General features: G+C 37.4%; 1 protein-coding gene across 2 annotated transcripts in view; it reads left to right on the forward strand.

Moving 5' to 3' along the window:
* crybg1a (crystallin beta-gamma domain containing 1a) overlaps positions 1-25,237 on the forward strand; it is a 110,019-nt gene that overhangs the window by 42,904 nt on the left and 41,878 nt on the right. Inside the window, exons 2-3 of one of the 2 annotated variants that reach the window (XM_022672652.2) lie at positions 1,095-1,239; positions 21,928-23,135. In XM_022672652.2, the coding sequence (XP_022528373.2) occupies positions 1,095-1,239; positions 21,928-23,135 (1,353 nt within the window). Of the gene's footprint in view, positions 1-1,094; positions 1,240-18,872; positions 19,249-21,927; positions 23,136-25,237 lie in introns of those variants that run through there. The other variant, XM_022672653.2, reaches the window with a different exon arrangement.

Genomic DNA, 25,237 nt, shown 5'->3' on the forward strand with positions numbered 1-25,237 from the left:
AAAAATCATGGAAATGTATTGGTTAAAACATGTATGAACCCTGTCAAACAAGCACTGGATGTTAATCTTCACAAATTTCTCTGTAAGAGAAGAGAGAAATTGTCCTGAAAACGGTTTATTTGTGTGAGTAAAGCACTGCTGTTTTTTTACAGTAAGCTTAACTTTCCAAATTTCATCAGCACAAACGCTGGAGCATTAGCATTTGCTGCAAACCGACGGTGCTACACTGAGTAACCCTGAGTTCCGGTAAGCTCAGGCAATAATAAGTAATGGTTTGTCCCACGTAGCTTGTTTTCACACAGTAAACGTGCAGACTACAGTCCAATATACTCACCTCTGAACTCCAAAAGAGCTAGCACCTGGCGGGGTTAGCAGGTAGTGCCAATGCTGCTCCAGCAGTGCTAGCCGGGGTTAGCAGCAGGCTACAGGGCGATAATAATCGTCTCTGAGCAGCAAAAAAGCTAGCGCTTAGCGTGGTTCGAGGCTAATGCTAAAACTTCTCCAGTCTTGAGTCTGAGTGCTGGAGAACTAAACTGAAACTCCTGTATAACTCTGTACTTCAGCAGAGTGGCTTTACTGCTTCTTACAACCTGACTGGTAAAATTCATACATAAGGTGCACCAGATTATAAGGCGTACTGAGAAAATGAAAGGATTTTAAGTGCACCTTATAGTCCAAAAAATACAATACATGCATTAGTTGTATCTGTATTTTGTTCAGTTCTATACAGGAATATCTACAGAGCAATTTGTACAAAAATGTTTTTTGCATTTTGTTTAGATGATAAACCTTGTCATGCCAGCATATTTCATTAATGTAAATTCAGCTCTCACTTAAAGCCATATTTTCTTTGCAGGACACAAAATGAAAAATAGTCCAAGTCACAACCAGGAACCAAAGACCAAAAGAAAAAGCTCCCTAGCAATATATATAGAAGAAATATATGTTTGTGTGGTACAAGTTGTTATTCATGCAGGAGTGGGCCATCTTAACCATATAAATAGTGCATTTATTAAAATACCTTACCTCAGTATCAGATTAAGCTGAACCAGTATCTGTTATCACTGATGACCTGCATCCTCTCTCACCTACAGGAGCTTCGACCAGCTGAGCATCCGCACAGAGGACAACATGATGATGTCTGACACCTGGTCCACCCTGCCCTCAGAGGCAACATCAATGATGAGCCTGGACCTGTACTCCTCCACCCCGTCCTCTCCCACTCGACGCCACCGCAAGGTACGTCCAGCTTTCACTCCTAATCAAGTAAAAGTTGTTTAATAGCTGAACATTACATCTTGAGTTCTGGTTTTTATTCATTAACAAAGTGTATGTATGAGCTAACAGTACCAGAAACCATATAGCTAAGACTGATTCATATCACATGAAGTAGTCTATTTTGTTCAGTAATAGTAGAAATTACTGAAAAAAACTCTGAGATGTGGCTGATGATACTAGAAAAAAGGACATTGCAATATTTTTTTTATTCTACAATTCTGTATATTGCAATATTGAAAAATGCAGTGAATAATCACCAGATATTCCAGGCTTTTGTTGAAGACTGAGCAGATATACTGGGCAGATATAATTGTCCTCTGGTAGATACAGTTCTAGTCAAAAGTTTGGACATATCTTCTTATTATGTGTTTTTTTCCTACATTATAAACTATGAAGGACCACATAAGGAATCATGTAGTAACTTAAATTGTTAAACAAACCAAAATACTCTGTGAACCATTTAGATGCTCTTATCTGGGGTTTTGTTAACTTGCAGATTCAGAGGCTGGTAGGGGTGTGAAAAGACGCTAATATCACAAGACGAGATGAGACACGATTCTGGGTTCACGAGAATGAGACGAGACGAGATTTAAAAATAAAAATGAAAAACTTGAAAACTAGAGTTTTATTTGACAAAATCATATAACACAAATTTAACAGACTGGTTTCTCTCACACACTGATTCTATAAGAAATAGAAATAAGATCTTGGGCCACGAGATCTTGTCACACCCCTAGAAGCTGGTAGCTCTGATGAACTTATCCTGTGTAACAGAGATAACTTTTGCTCTTCCTTTCCTGTGGTCGGTCCTGATGAGAGCCAGTTTCATCATAAGGTTTTTGACCGTCTTTGCAACTACACTTGAGGATACTTTCAAAGTTCCTGAACTGTTGTGGATTGATTTCTTATCAAGTATTTTGTTCTGCCCTTAGTTGAGCAGTTCTTCTCATAATACGTATTAAAACATTACTCAAATAGGGCTATTCACTGTATAACAACTCTACCTCTACACAACTTTACAACTGATAACTGATAACAGCTGTTAACTAAAAGCTATTCCAGTTGACTTTACCTTATAAAACTGATGGAGAAAAGAATCTAAAATATAAATAAAACATATTCTGGTTTGTTTAACACTTAACACTTTTTGTACACTTTGTGTACTAAACAATTCAATGTTTTTTCTTCATAGTTCTGATATTAATCTAATTTGCAGAAAATGGTAAAATAAAGGAAGAAAAACACTGAATTTAAGGAGTATCTAACGTTTTGACTAGTACAGTAAATTATGGAAAATGAGACCAATAGGATTTTTTCTTTTCAATGAAGAAATTAAATGCATGGTTTATGTACTTTATTTGACTATTGCACATGCACACAGTGTAATGATGATGATGATAATGATGATGATATATTGTGCAGTCCTTGTTTGAGAATAGTGTTTGGTGATTTGTCCTGTCCAATTGGTGGATTTTAGCTTTTCTTGCTTCTTAGCTGCATTAGCCTTCTAGCTCAAATAGAAAACAAAATAATTGCATTGTTGAACCCAAACATGCCTTCTAATGACAAAATGTAGTCATTTAGGTGTATGAATAAATGTGGGGCTTTCCAAGACCTATCCTGGGGACCCTGCAGAGTTTTGATCGAGCACATCTGCCTTTAATATTCTGCAACTCCTTCAGCACAGTAGATCAGCATGAGCAGGGTTGGGCATTGTGGTTATTATCAAATCCTGTGTTGGAATATTTTAGAGCAATTATTTATAATATTTTTGTTTGTTAGAGACTTTCACCTCAGAAAGCAAGACATTTAGAAAAAAAAGGATTTTTTTTTTAATGCTAGAATATAGCCACTGTATTTTAGTCTAGTAAAATGTTTATTATTATGTAATAATGTTCTGCATTGTAGATTAATACTGAAGTCTAATGCTATAAATATAAATATAAAATGTCTGGAATTATTTAGTAAACAAAAAAGTGTTAAACAAACCAGAATATGTTTTATATTTCAGATTCTTCAAAGTAGCACTTTTTGTTTAGATTAAAGTTTTGCACATCTTGGCTGGATTTTCTCAGTCAGCTTAATAAAGTAGAATCACCTGAAATATATTTCAGCTATATATATAACAGCTGTGCTGAACTTATCAAAATTTAAGTTAAGCTATATTATATAGCTGAAGCCCTGATGGCTTTCTGATAGCGCTAACAGCATATGCTTAGCAAAAGTATATTTTCGATATATTGAGAAAATTCATCAAAATTCAGAAAATATTAACTAACTCTATATCACTTCATGTTTTCCAAATAATATTTATTTTCTGTCCAATATGAAAATTGTGCGTTATAGAGACATATAGACAGTGTCCACAAAAGGGCGCTGTTGCCTTTTATGGATCAATTGTCTGTGTGATATTTCCTGTTAAACCAAACTTCAAAGGCTACATTAAGCTACATCAAATAATTGCGGCATCATTATCTCCATGCCCCTGGTTGCTGGTTGTATGAGGAAGTTTGGCGAGTGTGTTTCTCTGTGGAAAAGGGCAGACTGGTTTGAAATAGCTCAAGGCCAGGGCAGTGCTTCATTCTTTGGGCAGCTGACTGAACACAGGCTCATGTTACAGAGTAAGCGCTGTGCTCTTCTTGGTACCAGGAAAAGCTGTTATAGCATAGCATTCTGTCTGCAGTCAGTAAATCACATGAGCATCTTCTCTGTCACGCTTTCTTCAGGAATAGTTTGTTAAGTTTGCGTAAGTGTTCCCTTTTTAACGAAAGAGGTAGTCAAACTGATTTGATGTCTAAAGTTTGTTTCTTTAGAAATGTGGCTTAAAATGGACACTTGCACTATATTTAGAGAAATATTGTCAGTTCAGACGCGCAATATATTGTATCAATTTTGTCTGTAATGTCAAAAATTGACATTCTTATTAAACATAGGCAGGATAAATTCTTTTTTTATTCAAATTATCTGCAATTTTCTTTTAGTGCTCTCATGCTGTCTCTTGCTAACTCACGAGTTGCATTGCAGTGTAGCATCACAGCGCACTCGGTGGAAAGCACAGCGACTCAGATTCGATGCATCAGCTCACAGACGCCTTGTTCACTAGGAGTGATGTGGGAGAAAGCGTCATCTACCCACTCAGAGAGAGCAAGGCAAATTGTGCTCTCCCAGGCATCTGGTAGCTGATGACAAGCTACATAAACTGGATTCGAACCAGCGATGTACTGGTAGGACAAAAGAAAGCACAACATTAAAAAGAAGTCAATTAAAATAAACATTAATAAAATATAATACTCAAAAACAAATAAATTAAAGTTATGATAGAATAAAAATACAATCAAAATTAGACAGATAAAAATAAGATCTAGTTAAAAGCTAGAAAAAGTAAAAATAAGATAATAGGGTAATAGTAAAATCAGAACCAAATAATAAAACAGTTATAATAAATAAATAAGAAGAAGGATCTAATTGAAAGCTAGAAAAATAAGAATACTGTCTAATTAAAAGCTAAGGTAAAAAAATATGTTTTTAGCTTTTTCTTAAAAATAGAAATATGCTGCTTGATATTGTTTGACGAATATTTATCGTGTTTTCCAGATTTTTGGCGCATAAAAACAGAAAGCCGCTTCTCCACTCTTTTTGAGTTTCATACGGGGGATCAGTTGATGAGGACTGTTACAGTTACAGCCAGACATATTACTGGATGAGTAAACATAAGGATGATTATGTATATCATTAAGAGTCCTCCCCTGTTTACCTAGCCAAAGTCCTACCACATACACACTGATAGTAGTGACTCATTGTAAGCTTCCAGACGGAGGAAACAAATACCCAGCTGTATCTAGGCACACTGGTTAAGACGGTCTTGGTTTTATATCTATCTTATCACAAGTGTACGTGAACCAGGACCAAGGTAAGATGCTTTATAAAGCATGTTTTTTTTTTTGTACCTGCAGGTTTTAGATGAGTACTATTTTCCTTTGTAGCTGAAGTTATGAGTACATTTGCAGGTGACCTGCTCGTGAGATGTGAGTTTATTCTGGTGGTGTATAAAGCAGGACGGATAAAACGTGGAGCTGTGTTTACAGTTGCTTGACTGACTTTTAGAATTTGTTGGTATTGAATGATGATATTGAATGGTTGAAAGTTGAATCTAGGGCTACATAATATTAAAAAATGAGAAAATTTTCATCAAAAGTATCCAGAAATTGATTATTCAATGTCATTAAAAAAATAACATTGCTGGCTTACATGCAGCTCTTGCATTTCACATAACATCCTAAAATATATAAAATATTTTGAGGACTGAATCAGGGACTGGCTAGCTAGCTAGTTAGCACCAATGTGTGCAGAATTATGAATGGAAATCATAAATCCCCTTGGGTTTCAGGGATGTAGATCCCATCTAGACTGTAAGTTTAGTGCATCTTTGCCACCCATGTAACAAATTTGTGTCCGTTCCACTATAATAACATTCCAGCTTCAGCATAATTGCAGCTGTTTTGAGGTAGTGTGTTTTGTGCCACTTGGTTGGTTGGTAGGTAAGAAGGTAGGTAGGTGTGTAGATTGGTTGGTAAGTAGATTACTTTGTAGATGGGTATCCCTCGCATAATGAAAGAAACCCAACCTGGACATGGCTGCAGAAGGAAAATTGATGACATATCAAAAAGACGGATAATAGGAATGGTAATAAAAGAGATTAAAGGTGATCAAGCTTAAGGAACATCAGTGTCAGATCGCACCATCCGTTGTTGTTTGAGCCAAAGTGAACTTAATCGGAGACGACCAAGGAGGACACCATTGTTGGAAAAAAACCCCATAAAAAAGCCAGAATGGAATTTGCCAAACTACATGATCACAAGCCACAAATCCTCTGGGAGGATGTCCCTACTGTGAAACGTGGAGGAGGTTCTGTTATGTTCTGGGGCTGCTTTGCTGCATCTGGCAAAAGGTGTCTTGAATCTGTTTTGGGCACAATGAAATCTCAAGACTATCAAGAGATTCCAGAGAGAAATGTTCTGGCCGGTGTCAGAAAGCTTGGTCTCAGTCGCATGTCATGGGTCTTGCAACAGGATAATGACCCAAAACAAACTGCTAAAAATACCAAGAAAGGCTAAGAGGAAAACATTGGACTATTCTGAAGTGGTCTTCTATGAGCCTTGACCTTAATCCTATTGAGTATCTTTGCAAAAAGCTGAAACATATCGTCTGGAAAAGACATCCTTCAAACCTGAGACAACTGAACAGTTTGCTCATGAGGAGTGGACCAAAAAAAACTTGCTGAGAGGTGCAGAAGTCTCATTGACCGTTACAGGAATCGTTTGATTGCAGTGATTGCCTCAAAAGATTGTGCAACAAAATATTAAGTTAAGTGTACCATCATTTCTGTCCAGACCTGTTTCATGAGTTTATTTTTTTAATTATGTTGAAATGTGGTTCAAAATCAGTGGCTGATTTTCATTTGTTCATTTTTATAGCATTTTTATTCATTATTATTTTGTCAGATTCAAGTTATTTCTGAGACCATTGTGGGTTTTATTTCATTACCTGGGGGTTACAACAATTTTGCACATGTGTGTAGATTTGTTTGGTAGGTTGGTAGATTTAAACTGTTTTTAATCTCCTAATTTCAGAAAAAGAAGTGTATCTTTCCCTGTTTTGTATGCTTCAGTTTAGAAACCTAATTTTACTATTCTTACCCAGCTATTCAGAGAAGCAGTTTATTAGATTCTGATACATTCATTATTATGCATTACTGTGGCTTTAATGAAGATCAGGTTCAGATCTGTTAAAAGCTGTTTAGGCAGAAATCCAAATCATTCCAGATTAAAAGCCTAATCATTTTCTCATCATTTATAACGTGCTGGGATTGTCTGATCATGCATTCTTCACACCTGTACACAGCGGTTATAGATCTCCCGTCACATGATGACAGATCACACAACTGACATGTTTGACAGGAAACTAGGAAGCCTGTTCAACAGAAATGCCACAGACATTTGTTCTGATTAAAAATGTATGAAGGTAAACAGCAGGCCTGCAAACAAGCTGGAACAGATGGAACTCTCCAGAAATTCGGCAGACAGTAGCTGATTGGGCTGTGTATTGGCCTGAGGATATTATTCATATCACAATATAGGGGTTATGATACAATATATACCACAAGCAAGGTGATATATTGAGAAAAATAGAAACAAACTGTCATAGTATAAAAAACGGTGAAAGCCATTTTAGCTGTGCAACCATCCTGTGTTTTAGTTTATTATTATTTACAACATTCTTCCACATTAAATTTTAGTATTGCTTAAAGAGCTACTAAACCCTAAACCATATTTTTCCATTAGTAGCTTAAATGTGTACCTTTGAAGCCCTTTATAATCTGGTGCATCTTATGTATAAATGATACCAGTCAGTGAAGCATTATATAGGAGTTTCAGTTTAGTTCTCCAGCAGTGTTAGCATAAGCCACTAACCGTGCTAAGCATTAGCCTCATTCGCCATTCAAAGGTGAGTATTATCAGCCTGTACCCTGCTGCTAACCCCGGCTAGCACTGCTGGAGCAGTATTAGCATTAGCCGCCAACCACAGCGCTAGCTCTTTTGCTGTTCAGAGGGGAGTATATCAGATTCTAAAGTCATTTTTTTATTTTATAACAAGGATTTTTAAGTTGGTTTTAATTTGCTACAGGGCAATATTATTCAGTTATATGGCCTGATTTTTTTCTCAGCAGTTATAAATATCCTGCTTCAGAAAGTTAATAATTAGTTAAAACATTACTTAACAATTTAACAGTGTTCATTAATGTTATAAGTGCTGTGAATTGTTCCTAGAGGGCAGATCCACACGATCTGCTGGGAGAAATCAGGTCATACTCGGGGAAGAACAGACCTGCTATTATGCTAACTGGATCAGGGAGTGTGGGCTGGAGGCTCAGAAGAAAATGTCATCCAGATGTAGAGAAAGTAGAGAAAAGGGAAGAAGATGACTCACCAGTGTATAACATTTCCTACCACTGATTTAACTTCTGCACGTCAGCTGCTCGTGCCTCACCATGCAGGGTTAGGGTTTAAGATTTGCTTTGGTTACAAGAAGATTCTAATTTCAGCTGTATCGTAAACTGAGGTAAGGGACAGGTCTGAGTCAGTCAGTAAGCCTTAGAAACTGCAGATATATATATATAACAGTACGTAAATATAAACACAGTCCAGTAAGAAAAAAAAATATATATATACAGTGAGTCCAAGAAGTATTTGATCCCTTGCTGATTTTCTTTGTTTGCCCACTAATAAAGACACTATCCTTCTGCACTTTTAATGGTAGATATATTCTAACATGGAGAGACAGAATATCAAGACAAAAATCCAGAATATAATTTTAAAGAATATATTTTAATTAATTTGTATTTCAATGAGGAAAATAAGTATTTGATCCCTCTTGCCAAACACACTCAATACTTAGTGGCAAAGCCTTTGTTTGCAAGCACAGCGGTGAGACGTTTGTTGTAGTTAACCACAAGTTTAGCACACACACCAGGGGGAATTTTGGCCCACTCTTCTTTGCAGATCCTCTCTAAATCATGAAGGTTGGTGGGCTGTCGCTTGGCAACTCTGACCTTCAGCTCCCTCCATAGATTTTCGATCGGATTGAGGTCTGGCAACTGGCTGGGCCACTCCATGACCTTAATGTGATTTTTCTTGAGCCAATCCTTTGTTGCCTTTGCTGTATGTTTAGGGTCGTTATCATGTTGGAAGACCCAACCACGGCCCATTTTCAGATCCCTGGCAGAGGGGAGGAGGTTGTCCCTCAGGATTGTGCGGTACATGGCTCCATCCATCTTCCCAGTGATGCGGTGAAGTAGCCCTGTACCCTTGGCAGAGAAACACCCCCAAAACATTATGCTTCCACCTCCATGCTTGACGGTGGGCACAGTGTTCTTGGGGTCATAGGCAGCATTTTTCTTCCTCCACACATGGCGGGTGGAGTTGAGGCCAAAAAGTTCAATTTTGGTCTCGTCTGACCACAAAACCTTCTCCCAATAACTTGGTTCATCTTTCAAATGATCATTGGCATACTTGAGGCGCGCCTCCACATGTGCTCTCTTCAGCAGGGGTACCTTTCGGGCACTGCAGGATGTGAATCCATTGTTGCGCAAAGTGTTGCCAATTGTTTCCTTGCAAACTGTGGTCCCAGCTGCCTTCAGGTCATTTGCTAACTCCTGCCGAGTGGTTGCAGGACGATTTCTGACCGTTCTCAGCATCATTGCCACCCCACGAGGCGAAATCTTCTTTGGAGCACCGGGCCGAGGTCTGTTGATTGTCATGTTATACTCTTTAAACTTTCTGATAATTGCACCAATAGTTGTTACTTTCACATCCAAAACCTTACTAATCTTTTTGTAGCCCATTCCAGCTTTGTGAAGGTCAACAATTCTGACTCTGAGGTCCTGTGACAGCTCTTTGGTTTTACCCATGTTGGAGACTTGAAATCTGTGTGATCTGTCTGATTCTGTGGACAGGTGTTTTTCACACAAGTGATTAGTGAGGTGGCTTCAGGTCAGGTAACAAGTTGATTGGGAGTGTCTAACTGGTCTGTAAAAGCCAGAACTGCTAATGAATACTAAGGGATCAAATACTTATTTCACTCCATGAAATACAAATCAATTAATATATATTCCTTAGATTTATTTTCTGGATTTTGTTTTTAATATTCTGTCTCTCCATGTAAGAATACATCTACCATTAAAAGTATAGAATGATCATGTCTTTATTAGTGGGCCAACGAAGAAAATCAGCAAGGGATCAAATACTTCTTGGACTCACTGTATATATATATAATTTATATATATATATATATATATATATATATATATATATATATATATATATATATATATATATATATATATATATATATAATACTTTGGCCGATGGATTGTAAGTTTAAATCTTGGGTCATGCTGCCTGGGTGTCTGATATGAAGAGGGTGGGCTAATAGAGAGAAAATTGAGTCTTTTTTTATATATATATATATATTGTTTTTTAATAGCTAATTTTCCCCTAATTTTAGACTTATCCTTTATTTTTACTCAGTGGTACATTAAGTATGATCTTTATTTTCAGTATAGTAGAGTATTTACAACAGACAGGGACTGCATGTTAAATAAAAGTAAAAATAATGTTTGATCACCTTAGACAAAGAAAACAGAGAAATAATAATCTCAAACAAGAATTAAGATCGGTCAGAAGACTAAAATTAAGATGAAACTAACAATTTTAAAAGTGAATAAATGAAACATAATAAAAGTATTAATAAATTACATAACCAAACAAAATTGGACACTTTATATTCTTTATAATTCTTTTTTTTCTACATTGTAGGTTAATACTGATGAACATCAATACTATGAAGGAACACATGCACATTAACACATGAACACTGGGTTAGGTTTGTATGTCATGTGTTGTCAGCTGAAAAACCCTTTTTTAATCTTGTACTTAACTGCATATGTGTTCCTTCAAAAGTCTTTACTTTTAATCTACAATGTAGTAATCATGTCTGATAATCAATATTATTTATAAACATAAGAGAAGTAATATTCTGGCATATGCAGATTGAAACAAATTGAAACACAGCATGTTTCATGTAATGATAAAGTTTCATTGTGCAGTTTAAAAAAGCATATTTTTAAAATGATAATAAGATCTGTTTGTGCTGTTTGTAACTGTGCTCTGTGTTTAGATTTTCCATTTACCTTATTTTAAACCCACACCTTGAATAACCTTGTAAAAGAAAAGTGCATTAAAGTATATTTTTTAAAGTATACTTAACCCAAAAAACTACATACTTTTAACATTAAAATTAATACGTACCTAAATACACATGCATATTAAATATTTAATATTTAATATGCATGTGTATTATACTATTTTGAAACAACTTATGGCAACTTGAGTATATTTCAATTTAAATATATTTAAATACAACAAAAAAGCATTACGTTGCTTTTAAGTGCTTTTTTGGTATAACTCCTTTAAACATAAGTAGATTTAAGTATGTGTTTTTAAATATAATTTGTAATACTCTTAAGGTATATTGTAAATGTACCACTTTATATATTGATGCATATATTTTGTACACCGTAATGCTACTGGAACAAAAAATACACTACACTACACTTAATGACAAGACATACAACATTTTTATCAACACAATGTTTAATTTAAAGCATAATTGCCTAAAAATCCATTTTATGGAAATACTGAAAAAATATTTAATGTGTATTTTCATAAAGTATAAAGGGTTCACTTTCCTTGAATTGTCAGATGAGGGCACCACAGACTGTTTCTTAACCTGTTTGGCTGCGCTAGTGCTGCAGTAAATGCACTGTTGTCTGATGACTGGTGTCGCTGACAGTAAATGAGTGGTGTTGAATGTCCTGTGATGGTGAAAGACACAGGAAACTGGATCTCAGCTTAGACTTTAAGCCTGACCTACTTCAGGCTGACCTGCTGACTATTGTGTACCTGATCTCGAACACAATGACAGAATTGTAGCAGTGCTGCCGGCCCAGTGCTCACCCTGCTACCTGTGGGCAGCCTGCTGTAATCCATGCATTCCCCTGTTGATCACTGAACTGAGAGGTTTGGAAACAAACATATTGAAGTGCTTGATCCAGTGTGTAACACTATGGCTGTGTCCCAGTTGTGTAGTATAAACTGGTATACTATAAGGTGCTATAGTCTATAGCAGGGGTGTCCAAACTTTTTTGTTGGGGGCCAGAAGGAGAAATATATTTGAAGTCACGGGCCACACTCTGTAATAAAACAAATAATGAAATATATCACTTTAAATAATACTTTTTTCCTGATTATTTCATTTACACACCATTTTACTTGACTTACTATCTTTATCTTTGACAGTGTTGTGTAAACTAAGATTTTTCAAATTGATGTTTAATTTCATGATGTCTTTTAATATAAAACTCCTTAATTTCGGCAACTTTTAGACTCTTTGGCCCGTTTTCTGCGCTAGAAATGCGCACTCTCTCCGCTTTTAGACTTTTTGGCCCGTTTCTGACACCTAGCGTTCAAACTTTGAATCTCACATTATAAAAACCTGCTTAACAGCGGGCCAACTTTCATTCTATTTCTAAAATACCTCGCGGGCCGTAGTTTGGACACCCCTGGTCTATAGGCAGTATGCACAACTTTCACCCTTTTAGGAAAATACTAAACTTTCACACACTTTTAGGAGTATGCCCCACTTTCACCCTTTTAGGAGTATACTTGTAGGTGACCTTACAGTTATACTTTTAGTAGCATACTCAGTTTTTTACACTTTTAGAGGTTTACTCAACTTTCACATACTTTAAGGAGTATGCTCAACTTTTAGACTTTTAGGAGCATACATGTGGGTGATCCTTACATTTACACTTTTATAAGTATATACAGATTTCACACTTTTTTAATATAATTTTATTTCAATTTTTTCCCATTTTCTCCCCAATTTAGCACAGCCAACTACCCAACCGACTCACTAGGACTCCCCCTATCACTAGTAATGCCCCAACACACCAGGAGGGTGAAGACTAACAAATCCGATACATCAGCTCACAGACGCCCTGTGCTGCAGACATTACCCTTTAGTGATGTGGGGAGAGAGCGCCATCTACCCACCCGGAGGGAGCAAGGCCATTTTTGCTCCCTCTGAGCGCCGGCAGCTTGATGGCAAAGCTGCATGAGCTGGGGGTTTGAACCTGCGACCTCCTGCTCATAGTGGCAGCGATTTTACACTTTTATAAATATGCTCAACTTCCACATACTTTTAAGAGTATACTTAATTTTCACATTTTTATGGATATACTTAACTTTTACACTTTTAGTAGTATACTTAATTTCCACATACATTTAGGAGTATATTCAGTTTTCTCACTTTTAGTACTATACTCAGGTTTCACACTTTTATTTATAGTACATGCTTCATACCTAAAAATAAAATAACTTTTAAACTAACTGTATGCAGTTTATGAAAGCAAAACCTGACCATTGGTCCATAGGCATAACATAAGACATGCCCACTCTCCCATCACTACTTCACTGTGATAGGCTGTTCACAGGTGTTTTTTGTTTTGAACCAGTGGTCTTTAACCTTGCTTTATGGAGCACCATGTTTTTACAGACTTTAGATCCAAGCCTAATTTCCCCCAGTTAATTACTGTCTTGAGACGTCACTGATTGGCTGATTGGAATTGGAATTCCCAGATAACACGCCCATGTTGGGCCTGTATGGTTGCATGTTGGCTCATATATGGATGTCAGAAATGACTGAGCTGAGATAGTCTTCTAAGCTTCTAATATTTAACCAGTTACACTTTACTGTAGGGCAAGGTTTTACAGTAGGCTATAAGGTACCTTCATAAGGCTTTCCTAACAACTGATATACACAGGTAACAGGTGTGTTACTGTCATTTTAAATCTTTTCAGCAGATAAGAAGCTAAAAAAACTCACAATACACAAACACATTTTTATGTGTCTCATAACTTTTAATAATTAAGAAAATTCAGACAGTGGAATTGTTTAAAAAATGTCTAAAACAGAAATAAAATAAAAAATACTGTTTTTACACAAAGTCAACATAGTGGCTCGTTCACCTCATTGGGGAAAGTAAAAATGACGATATAGTACCAGTCAAAAGTTTGGACACATTTTCCATTCAATGTTTTATTTTGTTCTTTTTTCCTAGATTGTAAAATTAACACTGAAGTCATCCAGACTATGAAGGAACATTTAAAGTGTTTAACAAACCAAAATTCTCTGTGAAGCATTTAGGTGTGCTGTAAGCTTGCAGTTTCTTTCCTGGACGATCCTGATGAGAGCCAGTTTCATCATAAAAATTTTGATGGTCTGTGCGACTGCACTTGAAAATACTTTCAAAGTTTCAGATTGACTGACCTTCATTCCTTTAAGTATTGTTTTTATTTTTTTTACTTAGTTGAGTAGTTTTTGTCATAATCTGGATTAGAACATTACTCAAATAGAGCTATTTACTGTATACCTGTAACTCTACCTCTTCACAACTTTACAACTGATGCTCTCAAACACATTAAGAGGCAAGAAATTCAAGTATTAACTCTTGCTGAGGCACAGCTGTTATTCCTACCTTGTAAAGCTGACTGAGAAAATCCAGCCAAGGTGTGCAAATCTGTCATCTAAGCAAGATGTGCTACTTTGAATAATCTTATATATAAAATAATATATTCTGTTTTGTTTAACTTTTTTTTGTTTACTAAATAATTTCTAAATAATGTGTTTTTCTCTGTGACTTTAGTATTAATCTACTTAAAATTTTTAATAATGAAAAAACACTGAATTTAAGGTGTGTTCAAACTCCATATATATGAAAATATAGTAATTATTGTGTGACAGGCCTACCTAAAAGGCGTATTTAGACATTACGTGGCCTTGAGAAAACTGCCCTGCCTTTTTTAACCTTATGAAAGACATGCCTAGAACTCTTAACCACGTGCATTTGATCCTCAGGCCTGTCCAAAAATGCTGAGTATGAGTCCTCCTGCTAAGGTGTGTTAAGATGACAGGTAATATCTAATGAGTCAGTAAAAGGTTTGATTCTGTATGAACATAAGTCCTCCCTTGTTTACCTACGCGAGTGTAGTGCTCAGCTCTCGTGCCTCTCGGTCCTTATCTATCTTATGTACACTTGTAGTACAGACCAACTGTAAGCCACAGGGCAGAAGACGGAACAACTGAGCCTCTGAGCACAACTAACCGGCGCTGTGTGGATATACGCTGTTAACTCTTTACTTTGAGCCGGTCTGAGTCAGTGAAGAGGTTCAGCAGCTACAGTGTCTAGAAGGAAGAGGAAGGTGAGTGTAAAAGGCATGTTCTCCTTTCATTCAGTCTTAGAATGCGAAAAGGTGAGAGAGGTCATCTGAGAAATTCTGGATTTGACTCTTGACTCCTGCACAAGCAAGGTGGCAAGTAATGAAGTACAAATACGTCACTGCCTTAAGTAGAAATGTTGGTTATCTGTACTTTACTGTAAGAATTATTATTTTTATAAAAATAAAAAAACAACTACCAGATAAATCTTTCCATCCAGATCCAGAGTGAATCTGATTGTGGTTGGATTTCGACATCCTGTTGGTTTACAGTTGTGGTCAAAAGTTTACATACACTTGTAAAAAAACATAATGTTATGGCTGTCTTGAGTTTTCAATAAGTTCTACAACTCTTATTTTTCTGTGATAGAGTGATCGGAACACATACATGTTTGTCACAAAAAACAGTCATAAAATTTGGTTCTTTCATAAATTTATTATGGGTCTGCTGAAAATGTCACCAAATCTGCTGGGTCAAAAATATACATACAGCAACAAAATTTGTCAATTTTGGTTATGTAGCGAGTTGTGTCAATCAAATTAGCTTCATGTCATGGCCTCTTCACTTCTTGTAAGTGATTCTGATTGACTACAGCTGTTGACTTCTCATGAGCCCATTTAAATAGGGCTCATTTGACCCAGTGATTAGACTCAGCTACAAAAGCTACAATGGGAAAGTCAAAGGAACTCAGTGTGGATCTGAAAAAGCGAATTATTGACTTGAACAAGTCAGGGAAGTCACTTGGAGCCATTTCAAAGCAGCTACAGGTCCCAAGAGCAACTGTGCAGACAATTATACGCAAGTATAAAGTGCATGGAACAGTTGTGTCACTGCCACGATCAGGAAGAAAACGCAAGCTATCACATGCTGCCGAGAGGAGATTGGTCAGGATGGTCAAGAGTCAACCAAGAATCACCAAGAAGCAGGTCTGCAAGGATTTGGAAGCTGATGGAACACAGGTGTCAGTCTCCACAGTCAAGCGTGTTTTACATCGCCATGGACTGAGAGGCTGCCGTGCAAGAAAGAAGCCTGTTGAAATTGTCTGCACACTCCAAGCAAGAACATAGCAAACGTATGTAGTCTAGTATGAAGATGATTCGTGCAGAAACTCCAGACAAATGTCCAACTAAGCTAAAAACAAGGGTAATTCCACCAAATATTGATTTCTGAAATCCTAAAACTTTAAGAATATAAATTTGTTTTCTTTGCATTATTTGAGGTCTAAAAGCTCTGCGTCTTTTTAGTTATTTCAGCCATTTCTCATTTTCTGCAAATAAATGCTCTTAATGACAATATTTTTATTAGGAATTTGGGAGAAATGTTGTCAATAGTTTATAGAATATATATATATATATATATATATATATATATATTTATTTTACTCAAACATATACCTATACCTATAATTTACAGCTCTGGGAAAAAAAAATAAGAGACCACTTCAGTTTCTGAATCTGATTTTGCTATTTATATGTTTGAGTGCACTTTTCATGCATCTTGGCATGTTCTCCTCCACCAGTCTTACACACTTCTTTTGGATAACTTTATGCCTTTACTCCTGGTGCAAACATTTAAGCAGTTCAGTTTGGTTTGATGGCTAATGATCATCCGTCTTCCTCTTGATTATATTTAAGTGTGCACTATAGGATCCTGTGGCGTGGGTTCTGGTGTGACATTGTTCTACTTCTTTTAGTGTTTTCCTGCTCATCCCGGCAAAGGCAGTTGGTTTATTAGTTGGATCAGGTGTGCGGTAATTAGTAAAAACAATTAAACCTGCGGGCTTCCCCATTTGCATTATGTAAGTAGGAAGCTGATTGGCAATTTTATTTTTTTTTGAAGGGAGGGACTGTATTCTTAAACAAATAAATGCTGGGATGGAACCTTAGAAGAACTCCGAGTCGTATTTTAACCAGTGCTGAAAGAAACCTCCCACTATACACCTCTGCATAGAGATTGTTAATTAATAAAGTTTGCAGAAATAAGGCGGAATGAGGCACTGTTAGAGGGGGGGCTATGTGTGTAGCCCATGTAATGTTATTTTGTTATTTCAAAAATATATAGAATTGTGACATTTAAAACAAGAGCCTGTATCTGCAGGTTTCAGTTTCTTAATTTTTCGTCTCTAAGGAGAGGAGATCCACCTGCAGGTGAGCTGTTAGGTAGATGATGTCTGTTCCATCTGGTGATTTATGAAGCAGGGTGGAGAAAAGCCAAGCCGTATTTGAACAGGATGTATGAAACAATAGTGCCCTGTCAGCCTGGTCTGCCGTAGGATCTATTGTGATATTATGAAAAGTTAATGTTGCTGTAAAAAAAATCTGAGCCCTTCTCTTTGGGTCAGTGAAATCAGTCTTATGAAATATGCATAAGAGAAAGCTTGCGTAATTCAGTCTAATACAATAGGTCTGTCATAATGTTTATTTTTGTATTGGATGACATATTGTTCCAAATAATTGCAATATTTGCTATTGTAATTTTAATACCAGTTTTATATAAATAAATAACAAAACATAGAAAAAACGTATAAAACATTTTTAAACATGTCAGCTTATTCCCGTTAATGAGCTCTCTTTGCTAAGCAAAACATAATGGGCATTATTATGGTCAGCAAAAATGATTGAGGTCATGGCCAAATATTATACGATAAATTAATAATGTAATCATTGACCAAAGACCATTTATTGATTATTGAATAATTCTTACTAAATGCCTTTCTATCTCACACACACACACACAAACACACAGTTCACATTAGCATGGTACATAGCATGGTCAGCATAGTCCAGATCACTTTAGCTAACCTAGCTAGCATTAGCTATCTCAATTACACATCATACTCCGCCTTGTTATTCCAGCTGCACACAGCCCAATGATATGAATGCTAAAGCTCCATGTTTAAATTAATTAATATGCCCATTCCACTTACACAAAATAATTGAAAATGCAACTGAATGGAGAATTTTGAGTAAAATCCACAAAGCTACCTAATTTTCAGCAGTAGAACATACAGTATCAGTCAGTTTTGTGTCAGTATTGGTTTGTGGCGTTTGGTGTGAGGGTTTTGAGATCCACTTCGCCACACGTAAGTTCGGGTGATAAAAGAGCCGCTCATTAATAACATTTCTTTCAGCCACAGGGGTGCTCGCCTCTCAGCCGAGTCACTCTGAGAGTCTGACGATAAGAGAAGTTTGAGGGTTAACATTACCTAGCACTCAGTGCTATATCTTTATAAATAAGGCTGTATCTCTGAAAACATTTTATCCTTTGAGTTTTAAAGCTGCAAAAATTGACTGTGAGGGAAGGCAGGTAGCGTTCTCTGCCGCAGTGCTGATAGCCAATCAGAAGCGATATATTTGCATGTATGAATATTCATAAGCAAGAGCCGAAATCCTGTCTTTCTATAGAGACCAGTAATATATATATATATTTAGTCTGAGCTAGGTAAAAGGTGTATTAGTTTTAATTTCATTTAGTGTGTGTGTGAGTGAGTGTGTGTGTGTGTGTGTGTGTGTGTGTGTGAGAGAGAGAGAGAGAGAGAGAGAGAGAGTGAGTGTGTGTGTGTGTGTGTGTGTGTGTGTGTGTGTGTGTGTGTGTGTGTGTGTGTGTGAGTGTGAGTGTGAGTGTGAGTGAGAGAGAGAGAGGCAGCAGGGTGTGGTTTGGCTCAGGGTCGGGTCTATAGGCTAAATAACCTTTGTGAATGTGTGATTCACCGCTGCTGGTGTTTGACTTTGTCCTGGTTGTGCAATAGCTGCAGGTATTCAGTATGAAAACTACCTGAGCGACATATTTGGGCTTCTGCCATCAGACACACACACAGCAGTGAGACAGAGAGAGAGATGTTAGCCTAGCCTGCTTTACTTTTACTTTATCAGGAGTTTATCAGCGGCTCGGTGTTAATCACCGGGGCTGAGTGGAGGCTGAGTTTAATCGGTCAGTCAGCATGTGAGCGGAGAGCTGAGACTGTGTTTATTTTGAATTCGGATTATTTGGGAAGTTTGTAGTGCAGTTTTTTCCGGCTTCCTGACTGGATTTGAACCGGTTTTCTTCAGCCGCGGAAATCTCAAAATAAAAATGGTGAGTTTAAAACAGTCAGTGGGGGATTGTTTCACACTCCTGTCTCTAATGTAACGCGCTATTTTAGTGTGTAGGTCATTATATTATTATTATTATTATTATTATTATAAGGACGCGCTCATTGTTTTAACATGAAGATGAGACTTTCGTGGGACTTTTTCCAACGAGAGTGCCATGTCCAAGGGTTGCCATGTCCATCAAAAATCCCCGAACTCAAACACTACCACTTCCAGTAGCTGAAACTAACCCAAAATGTGTTCAGGTTGGAAAAGTATTGACATTCATTACTTCAGGTAGAAGTATGGATGCTAGTGTTCAACATATGAAAACATTAACTTAAGCTTTAATCAATTAAATGTGTAAAATACTTGTTTTAGTATAAAAGTTGAAGTAATTTAAGAGGAAAAATCCAATAAGTACAAAAGCCTTTAGTGCACTACTTCCCCTCCCCAAAACACATTTTTCTAAAAGATATAATGACTATAATTTTATATTAAAATGATAATGACATTGCAGGTATGATGCATCGCATATAAACCAATACGGTTTTGGAATGGTATATGTTTATACTTCTCATCCAACCACAATCTGGTTCACTTTATCTGGATGGAGAGATTTATCTGGATAGGGGTTTTATTGAACTGTGACAAGCTGGAATGAAAACAAGCTGAAATTTAATAAAAAGTTCAGATTGAAAAGTGCAGATAATTGTGTGAAAATGTAAGGAGTAGAAGTTAAAAGTCGTCTAAAAGATTAAAGTACAGATAACCAACATTTTATTTAAATTAGGTATACTAAAGTATTTGTCCTTCATTACTCAACACCTCTGGCTATATTTAACTATTACATAATGTATTTTTGTAAAAGAAATATACACTTGTATTCATTTTGGTAGTTGGTTTTAGATGATTTAAGCTGATCTTTTATGAACTAGTTGAAAAACCTGCGGCTAATCCATGTGAAATCATACCCTGATATAAAAGGAACATTAAATAAACATTTGTTTTTGTTGCATGACATTGGACAATAGGAAAATCGTAAAAATGACGTGCACAGATATGTCAATTCGTTTTACTTGCTGGAGTTTAATGTCATTTAAATCGATAAGCCGTGGAAATAAACACTGATTCCTTTGTCTATCTGGGTAGTCTGTAATGAATTTGAATTTTGAATCTAAATTATATGCACATAAAAAAAAACAAAATCACAACAAGCAACCAAGATAATGCTATACAATGTGAGTAAGGAAAGGCAAAAAATACATGTGTGTGATGTAAAAGAATATAAAAAACTGTTACAATACTTAAGACATATTGGTGAACAATATTTTTATTTTCATTTTTATTTTTATTGAATCATACTCAACTCTCTACTATATACTCACTACATGTACATAGACTGTATAACATCTGTTATCTGCGTCATTGTATCTTAATTATGTTGCCAGCTATTCAACACATTCATAACATTCATGCGTAAGTCAAGAACATTTTTAAACTGGTTTAGTTTGGCGGGAAAGCAGCTCATTTGGCAACCCTACCCAGTACTTTTTCCCCGCCAGTTTTCAGGCAAGCCCCACCTCCTGAGCTGCAGTTGGCATGGTTATATATTTAAGCAGCCAGCCAATAACAGCAATACCAGAGGTGCTTGTAGCCAATCATAGTGCAGAAAAATCTTGAAACTGGAATGGGTTGCCACTCCTTCACTGTAGTGGCATAAAGCGGGATACTTCCAGCCAATCCTAGTGAAGGAGGCGGGTCAATAGTAGCCAGTCTTGAGTCAGAAGAAGGTGGGCTGGTTCCAGCCAATCACGGCATAGCAGAAGGCGGGCCTGTACTGCCCCCTTACAGGACAGTGTCTGAATACGGGTGGGGGTAAAAAAAAAAAAAAATCCAACAGGCTTAATGTGATAGGAGTAGAGCAGTAGAAAGAAGGAGAGAGAGAGGGAGGGAGAGAGAGAGAGAGTGTGAATTATTGAAGTGAGCAGATCAGGTAGGCCGGTGTACAGTGCAGGTCTTTCCTCCCTCATATCTCTGAACACTTTGGACCTTTTTTCTCGTTTTTCTAAACTGGCTGGAGTTTGTACGCCCGCAGACGTGGCATTTAGAGGTAACGCTTTTTCTGGTTTCTGGTCCTGAAAGGTTCTGTTTTTGATTATACTGCCATCTGTGATGATGTAGCTTCTAAGTGCATGCTGGTGAAGTTTATTGTAAAGATAGAACTGCTTGGATTACATGTAAAAACTGATTGTAGACTTGTAAGGTAGATACGTTTGGGAATGTTTTACTGTAGTTATCAGTCGTTAACTGGCGCAGATGGCAAGTTGTCAAGTTTCCAGCTGTGTGCGGGAAACGGGAAACTGTTTTATGCTGGAGAGCCGTCTTCTGAGTTTGCTTACGTTAGCTTGGGGCTCCCTGCAAGAGACACGTGGGTCAATTTAATGACTCACAGATATTTCTTGAATTCTTGAAATTAGAAACTTGCAGATCTCTTTGTTAGACTTGAAAATGATTGTGCCGGTGTTGACATTTTGTGGTTGAGTTGGCATTGGAATGCACATACGTTGGAAAAATACTTGCGATTCCACGGCTTGGATGGTTTTCAGGTATGACACCTGCTTGGTACGAATGGTGCATCTCTAACAGTGTTTGCTTTTCTCTCTTTTTTTTTTCACGGCAGAGTTCAGAAGAAAAGGGAGGTGTGCTGAACCGAGTCGCGACATTCTTCTCAATAAAACGAAAGAACAAACCGACATCCAAAGATCATGAGGAAAGTGGGTCACCAGCGACCAGTCCGGACAATCCTGAGGTGTTCACAGACCTGAGGCAGTCCTCAGGTAGTTCGGACGGTGAGCAGGTGTTTGTCTCAGAGGTCAGACTTAAAGGTAGCCCCAGTGTCCACAGTGTTGCCTCCCTCATCACAGATGGAGGTGACCTGCCATTCGCTGACAGCGAAAGCAGCAGCCGGGGGAGCGTGAGAGAGGTGACCCGGCCAGAGAAAGGAGAAGACGTGAAAACCCAGCGTCTGGTAGCAGAAGCCACAAGGAAATTGCAGGTGTACCTGGAAGAGACCAGCGTGACCAACGGAGACGAGCGCCAGATCACACAAACGACCTTTAAGAAATGTGTTGAGGTTCCTGTGAAGAGTCCCTCTGAATCTCAGTCTTCTGAACCTCAAGCTTCTGAACCAGAACTCAAAAGGACAGTTCTAAAAACCTACTTGGCAGGTAAAGGGAATTACACCGCTCTAACTGGGGTCACCCTTGGCTTAAGGTCTAGAAACGAGTCGAGCTCTGAAAGTTCTTCAGAGCAAGCTGACGGTGATAGCAACATGGGGAAGAAAAACTCAGGTCGGAGGAGGTCACGGAAGCTGAGCGATGGTTCCCGGGAGGTGCTCAGTCCTACCAAAGCTTCCTCGCCTGAGGCGGAGGAGGGGTCCTCCCTGGCCTCGCCCTCGCCCGTGCAGGTACACAAAGCTGTGTGGGTGGAAACGCACCTGGAGGAGGAAGAGAGCGACTCGCCTACTCTGGCCACACCTGTAGCCGATAGCCCAGGTGAGAGCTCACCTGTGCTGGGGACGGACAGCAGCAGTGCCCCCTTCTCTCCGCTGGAAGAAGGTTCTGAACTCGCGTCATCCGTTTCCTCCACTCAGGCCTCAGTGAGGATTAAGACTGCCACCCGAGGATCTGCAGAACCTCCCAGCAGCGTGGAGGAGGTCAAATCTGAAAAACGCAGGAGCGTTAAGCTGTCCAAAAGTGAGAAGTTCTTTGCAAAGAAAATCTTGGTCTCCTCGCAGACGAGTTTGGACAGGGAGGAAGAAGAATCTACTCTAGATGCAACTTCGGATGTAACCTCGTCTCAAGTCCAGCAGAAATCTGAAGTGCGAATGTGAGTCAACATGTGATATGAATGACTGCTTGCTTGTTCTGCTCTGTATTTTGTTGTGAGTGTGTGCAATAATGCTTTTGTTCCTCTGGCTCATTTGAGATCTGAGTGTGCAATATGATCTCCAGTTTCCCATGATTTTTGTATGAGGAGAGAACAATGGGTCTTCAGGCTTTTCATAGGTTCAGAACAGTGGCTATGTGCAATAAATAGACTAAAAACAAAAGATAAAAAGCTAACAGCACTCTTATTAGCACATATTGTGCACATAGCACTTATTAAAACATTTGGGTTTTACACTAAAAGAAGATAAAAGATCCACATTTCAGTTTTTATTTCCAGGTATTTACATCTGGATCTGATACACAGTTCAGAAGATATCCTATTAACCTTCTGTCTAAATCCACAATTTTTTTGGTGAGCAAAAGTGTTGGAACAGATCAATTTAAAAATAGATTACAGTAAAAAAGACTTTATATTTAGTTAGCCTGGCCTTCCAATTCTTCTTGCTAATTAGTGTTTTTCATATTTTGGGGAAGCATCTGTACTTTTGTTCATGAAGTCTTCTGTGAACAGTAGATTGTGATATCTTCACTCCTGCTCTCTGGAGGTTGTTGCTGATGTCATTAACAGTTGTTTTATGGTTCCATCTTTACAGCACTCACAATGTTTCAGTCATCAACTGCTGTTGTTTTGCTTGGACTACCTGTTTAATTCCTGTTACTTAGTACACCAGTGACTACTTTCTTCTTTAGCCCCTTCCAAACGATTGTACTGGTTATGGCCAATATTTCTACAATGGCTCTGATTGATTTGATATCTTCTCTCAGCTTCATAGTTGGTTGTTTTTTACCCATAGTCAGCCCTTAGGTTTTTTTGTTGGCTAATCCTCTAAACATAAATGCTCAGTCTGCACAGATAAAACCCAAATCTAAGTTTGAATAATCAATCAATCAATCAGGACACACCTGGGCATTAAAACACACCTAATATTTATAATTTCATATGATCCAATACTTTTGCTCATAAGAAAAATCTCTGACACAAGGTGCTATCTTCTGAACAGAGTATCAGATCCAGACATAAATACCTGGAAACAAAAGCTGAAATGTTGACTGGTTTATCTTTTAGAGTCAAACCCAAATATTTTAAGTATATATAGAAATAAAGAAAAAAGTAATTGACCTTACAGTTCCAATACTTTGGCGGGGACAGCATATGAAAAGGAGTTCAGATGTTACTGCTTTGTGCTATTACCCTGTAAATATATTTATCTTCAACTGTGATAGTTGTAGTATTGGCATGTGATGTTTATAAGGCCAAAGTTTAATATAAGATAAATATATCATAAGGAGATACATTCAAATCTGTTTAATACTAGATTTTGCAAATGACAATATCGTAATATATTGTCATTTTATATATCTGTGTCTGATTTAATTTGGTTTCTTCAGTAAAGAGTACATTCTTGTTCAAATTGTAATGCAAATTTCACCTTCTCAAACAACATAATCCAGTTCAGTCTGCTGAGTCAGTCAAATACCATGAAGAGTGCAATCATGTTTTTTTTTATATATATATTGCACTGTTATGTTTTCAGTGTTACCAATTATTAATGAATCCCAGCCAACATTCTCATGTGGGACTTACATTGGTGGAATGTAGGGCTGTGCGATATGGAAAGAGATAAAAAAAAAAAAGATCAGTTTTCTATGTATTGGTATCGACTAACTGGGGACTGGAGACAATAAAGGCAAACTGTTGGAGCACATTGAAATGCAATATAGTCTATATTAATATAAACATTCTAGTTTAATCTTGTATGAAAATATACCAAATACAATACAATATACCATAATTCTTAAAAAAACGGGTATATCGCCCAGTCCTAGTGCAATGTGTGGCTAGATGGGCATAGGCTCTGTAGGTCGGACAGGAATTAAGCCTAGTCCTAGCCTAATTTTCCCTTTCATTGGGGAAATCTCCATTGAAATTACAGTGTGGTTTAAGACTAGTCTTAATCCCTGTCCCCTAAAAGTGTAAGCCTCGGTGTTTAACCCTGATGGGGCTCATGTTTATTCTATTCTAGTCCCATCACATACGTC

This window comes from Astyanax mexicanus, chromosome 14, assembly GCF_023375975.1.
Source record: "Astyanax mexicanus isolate ESR-SI-001 chromosome 14, AstMex3_surface, whole genome shotgun sequence".
NCBI lineage: Eukaryota > Metazoa > Chordata > Actinopteri > Characiformes > Acestrorhamphidae > Astyanax > Astyanax mexicanus.